The sequence below is a fragment of the Dipodomys ordii genome, unplaced genomic scaffold (genome assembly GCF_000151885.1).
Source record: "Dipodomys ordii isolate 6190 unplaced genomic scaffold, Dord_2.0 Scaffold31, whole genome shotgun sequence".
Taxonomy (NCBI): Eukaryota; Metazoa; Chordata; class Mammalia; order Rodentia; family Heteromyidae; genus Dipodomys; species Dipodomys ordii.
In genome coordinates, this window is record NW_012267247.1 from 8,084,283 (window position 1) to 8,096,710 (window position 12,428).

The following is a 12,428-nucleotide window of genomic DNA, read 5'->3' on the forward strand; positions in this document are numbered from 1 at the left end:
CCAATAAAACCACCAGAAAACCGGAAGTGGCACTGTAGCTCAAGTGGTAGAGCACTTGCCTTGAGCTGAAGAGCTGAGGGACAGCACCCAGGCCCAGAGTTTAAGCCCCACAACCAAAAAAAAAAAAAAAAAAAGAAAAGAAAAAGAAAGCCAAGTGAAATTGGGCACTGGGTGGCTCATACTTGTAATCCTAACTACTGAGCTCTGAGGACTGCAGTTCAAAGCCATCCCAGGAAGGGAAGTTCTTAAGACTCTTCTCTCCAATTAACCACAAAAAGATGAAAGTAGAGCTATGGCTCAAGTGGTAAAGCACTAGCCTTGAGCACAAATAAGCACAGGGACAGTACCCAGGCCCTTAATTCAAGACCCAGTCCTAGCAAAAAGCAAACCAAATCAATTCATAGGCACTGGAAACCTCTGTGCAGCATCAGAATTTGACAAGCAAACCAGTCTCACTACTCTAGAGCGAATGGCCACTCAAGAGCTGTGAAACTTTATGAGACTTCACATTTATCTTTATAAAACATGACAGAACTGACTCCAAACAGAGTCTGTGTGGGACTGGCTGGGGTTTTAGAATGCAGACTCTAGTCTTTAACCTGTGGGCCGTGTGCATTAGAGGTGGTCCACTGCATTAGAGGCTTACAATGGCCTGTGCTTCAGTCCCATGCCCACATGCTCACGAGTGACCGACACTAGCAGCAGTGGGTGGAGTGGTGATTGCCCTTCTTCACAGGTCCTCCCCTTCCAGGCCGCCAACTCCCAGACCAACCTTCTACCACACGGAGCACTGAGCCCTCCTGTAGTCCTTCAACACTTCGAAGCTCTGAAAAGTGGTCTAGCATATTGCCATCCAGATGTAGGGAAAAGCAGGTGCGGTGACACGTATCTTCACGGTCCATGAGCACCTGGTGGATCTCCTGTACCATCTCCTGGGGAGACACCTGCCACAGAGAAGGCCCCATCCACCCAGTGAGATGTCACATCATCATCACCAGACCAAAACATCCATGTCTATGTCTCTAGAATAAATGCCTCAAATACTCAGTTTCCCACATTTTGGCTTCTAAATTCTAGACTCTCTCCATAGATACTATGTCTACGTGTGTGTGTGTCTGTGCGTGTGTGTGTGTGTGTGTGTGCCAGACTCTGTCCATAGATACTATGTCTACGTGTGTGTGTGTGTGTGTGTGTGTGTGTGTCTTTGTCTATCTATTCATGTGTCCCTGCCTACAAAGAGTTTGAAGCCTGGCCATACTGCCTCAGGCTTGAACTATTACTATAGACAAATAACCTGAGCAGTACCATGGGGATGGAAGAACAGGAAGAGCAACACTAAGGCACCTAGGGCAAATGGCCTCCAGCTTTTAGAGTGCTCTAAGGTCTGAACCTGTGGGTAGAGAGGACATAAGAGAACCTGGCCTAGATCCCTGGAGTTACCAGTGTGTAAAATCTCCAGTTAATTCTACTCTTGGAGACCATCCAACATCATCCACCCTCAAGGAGATGGTAAACCCATGGCTCAGAGAGAAGACTCACCAGAGGGCACAGGGCAAGAAACTAGAGAGTGTTAGAACAATCCCTCCCCCACCCCCCGCCAATGCCACTACTCTGCCCAAATGGCACTGGAAGTCCCTACTGGTAGCTGTCCACTAGCAATGGCACAGCAACATGATCCTGAGCTGATTTCCTTGCCCACCACACCAAGACCCCAGGCAAGACCCAGTAAGCACCCTTAGCTTCCTGCCAGAATGATCAAGGGCAAGACTTGGCTTACTAGCCCCATCTACCCCTAGCCAGCTCAATTCTGCTCCCTATCACCTCTTCCTACATCTTACCTGGAGAGAGAAGGGCTCAATGCCAGGGGCCAGGATCTTCACAGAAAAGCCTGTGTCCTGAATGACAATGACTTCCTGTCCAGTGGTCTCATCTCCTGGCTCACCTTCATCCAGCCCATTTTCCCTGGGCGGCTCAGTCACCCCCTCCTCCTTCTTCAGGCTCTCTGGGCAGTCTCCATTCACCAGCATAACGGAGGGGGGTTCTAGGGTTACAAGAATGCAGTCAGATAGGCCTGGAAGAGTGGGTGGGGCTACCCACCTCACCCTGTAGAATGGGGCCTTTTATGCCTTCTGGAGACTCAGCCCTAATCCAGACTCCATACCATCCAGCCCTGCACACTTATAGGCCATTGCCTTCTCCCTCTCCATTGCTTATCCTCAGCCTGCCAGTCTGAGTACATCTCCCCAGGGTCACAATGCCACATGTAGGGTCAAGGTCACCAGCCTTCTCCAGCTCTAACGATCTAGCTTTTCAGCAGTAATCATACTACTGCCCACTTCCTCCTCTTCTCTGCCCAACACCACTATCCCTTCCTCTAGTCTCATCCTCTTCCCATGTAGATAGGCTATGTTCCTTTCTCACCTTACCTGTTCCCATGGCCTCAAATATGATCTACATGGAAGCATCCATTGCCAATCCTAGCCTTGCTCAAGCTTTTCAAAGGGGACAACTACCACCCAGTTCCTTAGACACTAACAAAAGCTCATCCTGCCAAGATGAGCCTATTCTGTGAAGTCTTCCCCTACCCCCCACCAACTAGTCACTCATCCTGACCCTTGGGCTCCAGCCTCTTCAGCCATAGCCTTGGTACAGATTTTCTCTAACTTCAAGAGTAACGTGTGGGGCTGGGAATGTGGCTCAATGGTACAGTGCTTGCCTTGCATGCATAAAGCCCTGGGTTCGATTCCTCAGTACCACATACAGAGAAAAAGCCAGAAGTGATGCTGTGGCTGAAGTGGTAGAGTGCTAACTTTGAGCAAAAAGATCAGGGACAGTCCTCAAGCCCGTAAGCCCAGAGTTCAAACCCCAGGACTGGCCAAAAATAATTAATTAATTAGGGAGTAACGTGGAGAAAGACACAGGTGGCTCATATCTATAATCCTAGCTACTCAGGAGGCTGAGATGGAGGGTGGCAGTTCAAAGCCAGCAAGGGAAGGAAAGTCCATGAGACTCTTATCTCCAATTAGCTCCCAGAAAACTGGAAGTTGAGTTGTGGATCAAAATGGTAGAGAGGTAGCCTTGAGCAGAAAAGCTTCAGGGACAGTGCCCAGGTCCTGAGTTCAAGTCCCATAACTGACAAGGAGAAAGTAACATTTGGAGCCCTTCTAAAAACCCCACTGTCACAAATTTAGGACAGTACTCTTGAGTGTCTATCTAAAGTCAGTCTCAGCTCTGCAGGCTTCCCTCTGTACTTTGACTTACGCCTCCCCTGCTAACCTTTCTACTGCTCTATTGAACCATACAATTGCTCTACATTATCATTCTATCACCTCTGTTAGCATCAGTTTTCTATCACCTCTGCTGTGGACTGTTTCATACCCCAATAAGCATTCCATCATTCCGGACAGACCATCCCATTGCCCACAAGATACCATTCCATGAACAACTTCAACTCATCCTTGCAGGTGAGCTGAATACAGAGCCTCCTGTCAGAAAGCTGCCCAAATGACCCGGCTGGAAGGAACTCCCCCACCATTTCCACAAGACATGCACTGCCTCCTAGAGCAGCCATTCTGCTGCATTCTGGGTGGCTATTTACACCAGCAGTTCTATCATTTTCCACCTTTTGTCTTGCCCTGCCTCAAAGAATAGATATCAAATCAATGAATTACTGCAAATCCATAGCCACATCTAATATTTGTGAAGAACACTCAACTTACATGCTGTGGGGAGAGGGAACAGTAACAAAACTTCCAGTTCTCCCCAGGCACTAGGAAGAATGAAGGAAGAAGGCCCCTATAGTACTGGCTAGAGCATAAGACCCCCTCTCAGAAAGCCAGCTAAATACCAGCTTGCTGGGTACCCATTTGGCAAATGAGGACCTTGGCCCAGCATCTGCCTATTTGCCCTCTTGGCTTAGGACATTACAGTCCCAGATCAGGGTATAGATGGGCTACCTCGAAACAACACAGCTTACTTGAGTCTGCTTTAGTCAATCTAGCCCTCTTTCCTACTCTGCCATCAAAAGTAGACATGGCACACCTGCAATTGTAGCTACTTAGGAGGCTAAGATCTAAGAGTGATTTGAAGCCAGCCCAAGTAGCAAAGTCTGTGAGACTCTTATCTCCAATAAACTACTCAGAAAAATCTGGAAGTGGTGCTGTGGCTCAAGTGGTAGAATGCTAGCCTTGAGCACAAAGAGGCTCAGGAACAGTGCCAAGTCCCTGAATTCAAGTACCAGGACAGGCAAGGGGCCGGAGCAGGGTGGGGTGGGGTGGAGAGCAGGATGGGTATACTGCCTCAAACCTGTATAGTCTCCGTTCATAAATATGGAGCAGGAATCTAAGGAAATGAGGTTGGCCCAGCAGAGGCAGGCAAGAGGACTTCAGGAGACACCCCCCACCTCCTGGTACACCTCAACTTGGTGATAAGTAGGACCTCCAGGGGCACAGACAGGCCTTATTCTCTTATCCCAAATTAGGCCCAGGAAAACTTAAGAGCCTGACATATTGTTATACCAGCCAGGATGGACCTCAGATTCCCGCAGCCTACAAACTCACATCACTGCCTTGTCATCAACCTTGGCTACTGTAGGCCACCAATGATGGTGTCCTAGACCTTCTGTCCCTGCCACACTCTTTCTAAACTGGAGTATAACCTCCAACAACCATAGGGTGGGCTAGGCATGGTAGCACACACCTGAATTCCAGTACTTGGAAGAGGATCAAAGGATCAAGGCCAACCTAAACTACATAGTAAGTTCCAGGCCAGCCTGGACTACATAGTAAAATCCTGTGTCAATACAACAACAAAGCTGGGCGCTGGTGGCTCATGTCTGTAATCCTAGCTACTCAGGAGGCTGAAATCTGAGGATCATGATTCAAAGCCAGCCCAGGCAGAAAAGTCCATGAGACTCTTATCCCCAATAAACTACTCAGAAACCCAAAAGTGGCACTGTGGTTCAAGTGATAGAGCACTAGTCTTGAGCTGAAGAGCTCAGGAACAGCACCCACAACCCCCACAACCGACTGAAAAAAAAACAAACAAACCACAAGATGCACAAGATGCACCAAGGCCTATCCCTTGCAGTGACCCAGCAGTCCCAGTCAGGGCAAACCCTAAAAATAAACAGCCCTACCCCAAAATGAAAACTTGCCTGGCACTAATGACAGAACACAGATAAGAGGGCAGGAATTGGTCAGCTTTCCAAGAGCAGCAAGAGGGACAGCAGGTAGGAGGAGCTGTCCCCTAAGGGTCCCTGAGAAAGGCTTTGCTGGCTGGCAAGAACCCAGATTGAAGGGAAAACAGGCAAGGCCCCCACCCAACATGTAGCAGTGGTTTCAAGCTTTGCAGTCTCAGAGAAGGAAAATGCCAGCACTGGACCCAGAGTAGCAACCTGTGCATCTTGCCGGGAAGTGTGGGGGGGGGGGGGGAGGGTGGGGCGGGGAAGGGGGGGGGGGGGGGAGGAAGAGAGTATGCACGAATGGGTGGATCAGAGAAAGGAGAGGAAGACAACACACTGCCATGGTTCCAACCTACCCATTCCCCAAGCCAGAGACCTCATCAGGGACTGAGAAAGAGTACCTAATCCTTGGTCAGATTCCAAGATAAAGGGCTGGTCCCAAGAGCTGCTTCTCCTTCAGTGCTGCCAGCCCTTCCCCTCCTCTCCATTCCCAAAGGGCCCTGAAGGTCTCCCTGTAGGCCAGTAGGTCCACTCAGCCCCAAAGCCCACCTGGTGTACTCAACGGCTGTGCTCTTCTTGGCTCTGGAGTCTCAGGACTTTCATGAGAAGGGACCCAGCTCTCCGGCCTAGGCCCAAAGCTGCCTGTGTCTCTTGTTCCGGCCTCTGCTGTTACCCTTGCCCTAATGCAGCTGGTCGGCCCAGGGCTGGAGCTCCGGCTGGCTTCGGGTTTCAGTGGGGCCAGGCCTGCCTGGGCGGCCCTGGGAAGGGCACACTCCCCCTGCCTCTGCCTTGAATCCTGCTCAAGGTCGGCTAGAAGGACGGCTGTGGAACAGGAGGCCTCCGTGGCTCCAGAACCATGGGGGGAGCTTCGATCAACACTCAGAACCACCTCCTCAGGCTCCCCAGAAAGGAGGCCATTGCTGATGAAGCTGTCTGGGGAGCAGATCCCAGCATGTGGGGTACCTGGACCCCTCAGGATCGAGGGTCTTGGGAAATGGCTGGCAGGGGCAGAGTCCAGCAAGGGGGTCCTCTCCTCGGCTCCAACCCTGGCAGGGGTGGGCAGGACTGCTTCAACCAGCTGCCGGCAACAGCTGGCACAGATCCGGGCCCAGGCCATGAGGTATCCACCTCCTATCCACCAGTCTCGGACACGGAGCACCCTGCCTGTCTCCTGGGCCAAGGGACTCGCTGGGGCCTCTGGCTCCTACTGCCCTCTGCAGGTGACTTGGCAGCCAGCCCCTTTCTGACACTCACTGGTTCTAGTGAGAGGGGGATGGGACACCAGTCTCCCAGAGGACAACTGCACCCATGCCCCAGGCCTCCAAGCTCCACCAAGAAACTGGCAGGCTCCCTCTTTTCTTCCCAGCAGCCCATGCGCTGCCAAGAGAAAAACCAAATGTCTCCCCTGGGGAAAACAGAGCTGGCAGCAAGAGGCCGAAGGCCACTGGAGAAGAAGCATGCCCAGCCTCGCCAGGACGCCTTCTCAGGGCCTCTGACTTGTTGCCAGGGCCCAGTCAGGACTGCTCCGGCATCCATACTAACCAGCATGAGGGCATGGAGCCAGGATCTTTCGCCAGGCACCTTCTCCTTCAGGCCTAGGGACCACTGAGCAGACCCTTGGCTTTGCCTCCACTGCACAAAATGTCCTGGGTCTGTCTCAATGACCAGATGACAAGAAAGGCCAGACTCATAGGAAAATTCCATTCCTCTTAGCCCTCTAGAGGATGGGAATGGGGAAGCCTGGTACTGACCCCCACAGCAGGGTCCTAAATCGGATCCACCAGGTCATCTCACTCCAGAAAAATGAAGTTCCACAAGGCTAGCTGTCCAAAGTCAGAGGCAAAAGGCAACAAAGTCAAATTGAGAAAAAGCCAGGAATGTCAGCAGTGTAGACCATGCTCCTGAATGCCACTTCTACTGAGCACAACCCACTGGACACAGATCTATCTCTAGCAATAGAGTTCCTAGGCCTCAAGACCCCTGTGCCTGTTTCCCTCATTACATCCCAGGAAGGCATGGAGAACCAGGGCTTCAGAGAAGGCAAGAGAAGCCAGTTCTCTGCTGAATGTGAACAGGTTGTACAAATGACACATGGTGCACAAGCCAGCTCACTGCACTCACAGCCACCACAAACCTTAATTGGACAGATCAGAGTGAAGAGATAGCATACCCAGAGTCCTAGCCTGGGACAGCGATGCCACAGATAAGAGTGAGAAAGAGTCAGGCCACCCCAAGTGACCCATGTACCTCTAGCCAGGCCTGGTCTCCCTCAGGAGCCAGTACCAGGGTCAGGACACACCCCAGCCTAGGTCTCAGCAGGTGAGGCTACAGCAGGAAGTAGGGTCCCAAAAGAGACTGGGCCACTATCTCAGAAACTCAGGGCTTCAAGGCAAAGGGGTAGAAAACAGGCAGGCAGCCTATGGAGGACTCTGGGGAGGCCAGAACCTGTTTGTCTCCTTCCTGTCCCACCCAGGCCAGGCGATCTTGAAGGCCCAAATTGTGTTCAGAAGTTCCCAATGCAGTCTGCCCAGACCTTATCCAAGAGTCAGGATCTTTTGGGAGCTTGGTAAGCCCCTTAACTCCTCCCCTTTCTGCCAGTCCCCCTTTCCTCCCACTTCAGGGCTTCAACTCCAGAGGGCCCTCCCCCAAGGAGAAGGAACTCCACACACCACTGTGAACTTGAAAAACCTGCCTGTTCTCTTAACCCCTAAAAGCTGTTTTATTTCTAAGAAGGTAAACTACCCTTGCCTGCTTCCAAGGCCATGATCACTTCCTCAAGGTACAAGAAGATGGGACCTCAGGCCAAGTAGCCTGGATTCTGATGCCCAAATGGAGCCTGCTCAAGGTCCCTAATAAGGTTCCTTTTAACAGATCCAGGCTGGATGTAATATGAGGCACAATTATCTATACTAGCTTCTGGGACAAAGAAGCCAAAGTCCTAATCAATACACTGCCCCCAAGTTCCCCAAGCTGTGCTCTTCCACTGCCCCCCAAAAAGATGAAAAGAAAACTTCACTCACTCACAGAAATCCTCCAACACTCTCTCTCTTCAGTCCCCTGGTTCTCAGCACACAAATCCAAATAAACACGTAATGTGTGTTCCAGCTTCCTCTGGGTCAGGCTTTGGTAGCCTTGACATGCTGACCATGAGCTAGAAATCTACATGTTCCCCTCCACAACTAATAGCTGTGACCTTGGACAAGTCACTTCATCTCTCCATCTCTTTGCTGGAAGGGAAACCTGCCAGCCCAGAACTCTTCTTATCTTGTCCACCCACTGATTCAGAACCATATCAGGGCAAAGCCTGATAGAATGGAGTTTTGAGCATTTCTTCTGCTCAGACCTGGCCTTGTCAAAGCAATCAGCAAGGCTGACACTGAACCTGCTCCTACCCAATGCTTTTCCACCCAGACTCCCTGCAGCCCCAGACTGCTTAATGAAGCTGGGACGGGAGGTGATGGTGATGAGCTAAGATTACAAGTCCTCACTGAGATAAGGGGTGGGTCTCCACTCCCATTACCACTCAGGGCAGAGAAGGCCACAGTCTGGCTCTGAGGAAGACTTGGAGAAAGGACAGCTGAAGCCCTGGGAAAGGGCCTGACAGTCTCAAGGCTGTAGCCTAAGACAGGATGAAAATAACAGAAGGAGCCTGAGTGAAAGGGAAAAGCGGCAGGCCCCACCCCTGGACAGGCCTCGGCCACTCCCAAAGCCACTATACAGCACCCATGGGGGAGAGCCGGGAGCTCCACTCCACGTTAATGACCTTTGCCTTAAAAACAGCAACTCTGGTCTGACCCACTTTTCGCAATAAGGCAGGTTAATGATCAAGTTCTGGCACAAATACTTCCCCCTGCCAAGGAGGTTGGCTTTGCCCCCAAAACACTTGCAGACCTCCATCCCATCCCCGCCCAGGCCAACACTTATAAAAGGACAAAAGATCACAGCCGGAGGACCTAAGATTAAGTACGTAAGCCCGTGTGTCAGGATGAACCAGAGGATACCCCCCCTCCACGACACCCCCCACACCCCCAACTCCTGCTCTTCTCACAGAACCAGCCCCAGGAAAGGAGCGTTAAGCGGAGCCTCACTCGCAGGGCTGCAGTCCGAGTGCGAGGAGAACGCCGGAGATCCTGACGCCGAGGGGAGCCTGAAGGAGGTGGAGCCCAAAGTGTCAGTGACCCCGGCCTAGGGGGCTCCCCGCGCCGGGGGGCGGAGGGGGTGGGGCCGCCGGTTTCATCCGTCCGAGGCGGCGGCGGCGGCGCACCCTGAAGCCGCGTGTGCGCGCACGTGTCCCCGCGATCCGACGCGCGTGTATCCGCCGGGTCTGCCCTTCCCGGGACCCCACGTGCAATGCCCGGGCCGCATCCGGGGGCGACAGTGAAGGTGACCTTCAGAGCGGGGGCGGCCCCGTGAAGGGCCCGGTGAGGAGTCAGCCAGCCCGGCGCGCCCGGAAGGCGTTGGTCCGCGTGGAGTTCCGAACCCTCCCGCCCGGCCCGCTACCACTTCCCCGCCCGGCTGCCCCCGGCCCCGGCCTGCTCACCGGCCGCGCTCGGCCGCCCCTTGCCACCGGCCTGAGAGCCATGTTCCCGGGAGCTGTCGGTCGGGGCGGCCGCCGGCAACTCGTCTGTCTTGATGACCATGGTGGCGGGAGCGGGCGTCCGGCTCCGCTGTCCGCGCCGCCCGCCGCGCCACTAACCCTAGTGCCCTGCGCGCCGCGGCCGCTGCGGGAAGGACGGAGTCACCGGCCCACGTGGTGCGCGCTGTACCCTTTGACCCCGCTGCCGCTCCCCTGCCCCGCCCTCGCGCCCAGCCCTGCCCACGGCGGCCCGCGAGGGACAAAACACGCCGCGCCTTAGTGTCTGTCCACCAAGTGAATGACTTTCCCGAACGCCTTAAAGGCAACGTATCCTGGCTCCGAGGGGGAATGAAAGCTTCGCCCCGCCCCCTCCGAGGGGCGTGGCCTCGGAAAGACGTCCCGGCCGTTTGCTGCCGGTTGGCCGGGCGGGCGCCGTGACCTTGGGTGGAGACTAGTCGGGGCTGCCGTGCCTAACCTCCCCTCCCCCAACGACCCTCCGTTTCCCTCTGCCCAGCCGCCAGAGGCCGCGCGGCTGCCAACGTGCGGGGCTAGCGTGACCCCCAACACCCTCCTCACCCAGGAAGAAGTGGGGCTGGAGAAGATGCAGAGACCAGCCTAGAGCGTGGTCAGCAAAGGCGGGCATGAGGCTGCTAGTCGGGGAGCAAGTGTCAGAAACCGACACCAAACTTCGTCCTGAGCCACCACCCCTCCATCAGCGTCTTACACACCACACACACACACACTCACACACACACTCCCCAGATGGGTTCTCTCTTCCAGGCTGAGATCCTTACACTCTCATTTTCCAATGGAGGAAACTGAGACCAAGGTCACACAGAGAGCTAGATTAGAGACAGTTTAAATCCACAGCCTCCACCCCGTGCTGTAGTTTCCATTTTTCTGTTTAATTGGTTTCTTGAGGATTGGGAGTGAGAGCAGAGGTGGACGTTGGGCCTCGGGCGGGTGGGAGGGGGGGGGCCGCGGGAATGCTACTGTGAATTGAACTCGGGACCCCAGGTGTACTAAACGTGCTTGAACCCCTGTACTAAACCCTCAGGCCCAGAGGGCCTACCTAGACAATTGTAGTCTAGGCTGAGGATAGAGTCAGCCTCCCCTGCACAGGCACAGGAAGTCCTTGTGAAGCCATTTGCCAGGATCTAATGGAAATTGAGAATCTTAAACTGCAGAGAGGGGGAGGCCTAAGTAGCTAGGCCTTTGTACAAACTGTAAAGGAAAGTAGACTTTGCCCTGGAGTGCAGTTGGTGAGAAGAGGTGCCAGGGAAAGAAGGAAGCCTTTAAACTGGAGGAAGGGAGGTGAGAAGCAGTAAGACTCATTTTTCAGTATGTGCCCTCTGGGTGAGTGGAGGGGAGGGGGATGGATTAGGACCATTGCCTAAGAAGGTTGGATATGACAGGACTCACTACTGGGTGTATTCAGAAAGATAGGCTGGCAGGCAAGGTGATGTGTGAACCTAATGCTGAGTTGGACTGGAAATCTGTACCAGCAACTTCTACCTGTCTCTTTGGCAAACTTGAATCTCAGGTGCTCCCCGCCCCCCCTTCCCAGTGTACGTGTAGGGTGTGACTCAAAGCCTCTACACTCTCATTTAGCTTTTTTCTCTGAAGCTTGCTGCTCTACACTTTAACCACACCTCCACTTCTCACTTTGGGGAGTTATTTAGAGATAAAAGTCTCATGGAGGGACTAGGAAGATGACTCAGTGGTAGAGTGCTTGCCTCACATGCATGAGGTCCTGGGTTTGATTCCTCAACACCACATAAACAGAAAAAGCTGGAAGTGGTGCTGCGGCTCAAGTGGTAGAGCGCTTGTCTTAAGCTAAAAAGCTGAGGGACAGCGTCCAGGCCCAGAGTTCAAGCCCCATGCTTGTCCTGGCTGCCTTTGAACCACTATCCCCAGATCTTGGCTTCTTGAGTAGTTAGGATTATAGGCTGCCAGCATCTCACTTTTTGTTTTTTGTTTTCATAGCGCTGAGGATTGAATCCAGGGCCTCATGTGTGTTAGGCAAGCACTGTACAGCCCAAAGTTGCTCCCTTTATCAGATGAATAGCCTCGAAAGCACTTTGGAAAGTATGAAACAAACTTGTGGCCAGGCACAGATGTCTCATGCCTGTAATCCTAGCTACTCTGTAAGCTGAGATCTGAGGATCACAGTTCAAAGCCAGCCCAGGCAGGAAAGTCTAGGAGACTTTTATCTCCAGAAAACCGGAGAAAACCAGAGGTGGTGCTGTGGTTCAAGTGGTAGAGCACTAGCCTTGAGCTGAAGAGCTGAGGGACAGCACCCAAGCCCGGAGTTCAAGCCCCCTGACAGACAACACACACACACACACACTTGTAACACACACACACACACACACACACACACTTGTAATTCACTCAGTCTAATAAGCACAGATGACAAGAGCTCAGTGCAGCAGGACAGGACAGGTATTCAGAAGGAGAAACATCAGTCAGTTGTGTGAAGTGGGATAAATCCAGAAACATTATGGCCAAAGTTGCAGAATGAAAGGCCTTCTAGAGTGCTTTTCTGCATGTTCAGGGCAAGCAGTAAGGACTTCTGGGAAGAAACTACTAGACTGAGTTTTTAAGATTATGAAGAATTTGGGGCTGTGAAGGTGGCTCAGTGGTAGAACATTTGCCTTGCATGCATGA

General features: G+C 52.9%; 1 protein-coding gene across 2 annotated transcripts in view; it reads right to left on the bottom strand.

Annotated features, from left to right (window-relative positions):
* Nucleotides 1-9,934, bottom strand: part of Cluh (clustered mitochondria (cluA/CLU1) homolog) — a 26,334-nt gene extending 16,400 nt beyond the window's left edge. The window contains exons 1-3 of one of the 2 annotated variants that reach the window (XM_013016505.1): nucleotides 9,723-9,934; nucleotides 1,839-2,041; nucleotides 773-944 (exon numbers count right to left, since the gene is read on the bottom strand). In XM_013016505.1, the coding sequence (XP_012871959.1) occupies nucleotides 773-944; nucleotides 1,839-2,041; nucleotides 9,723-9,822 (475 nt within the window). In that variant the 5' untranslated portion in view covers nucleotides 9,823-9,934. The remainder of the gene's footprint in view (nucleotides 1-772; nucleotides 945-1,838; nucleotides 2,042-9,722) is intronic. The other variant, XM_013016506.1, reaches the window with a different exon arrangement.
* Nucleotides 9,935-12,428: the final 2,494 nt, after the last annotated feature.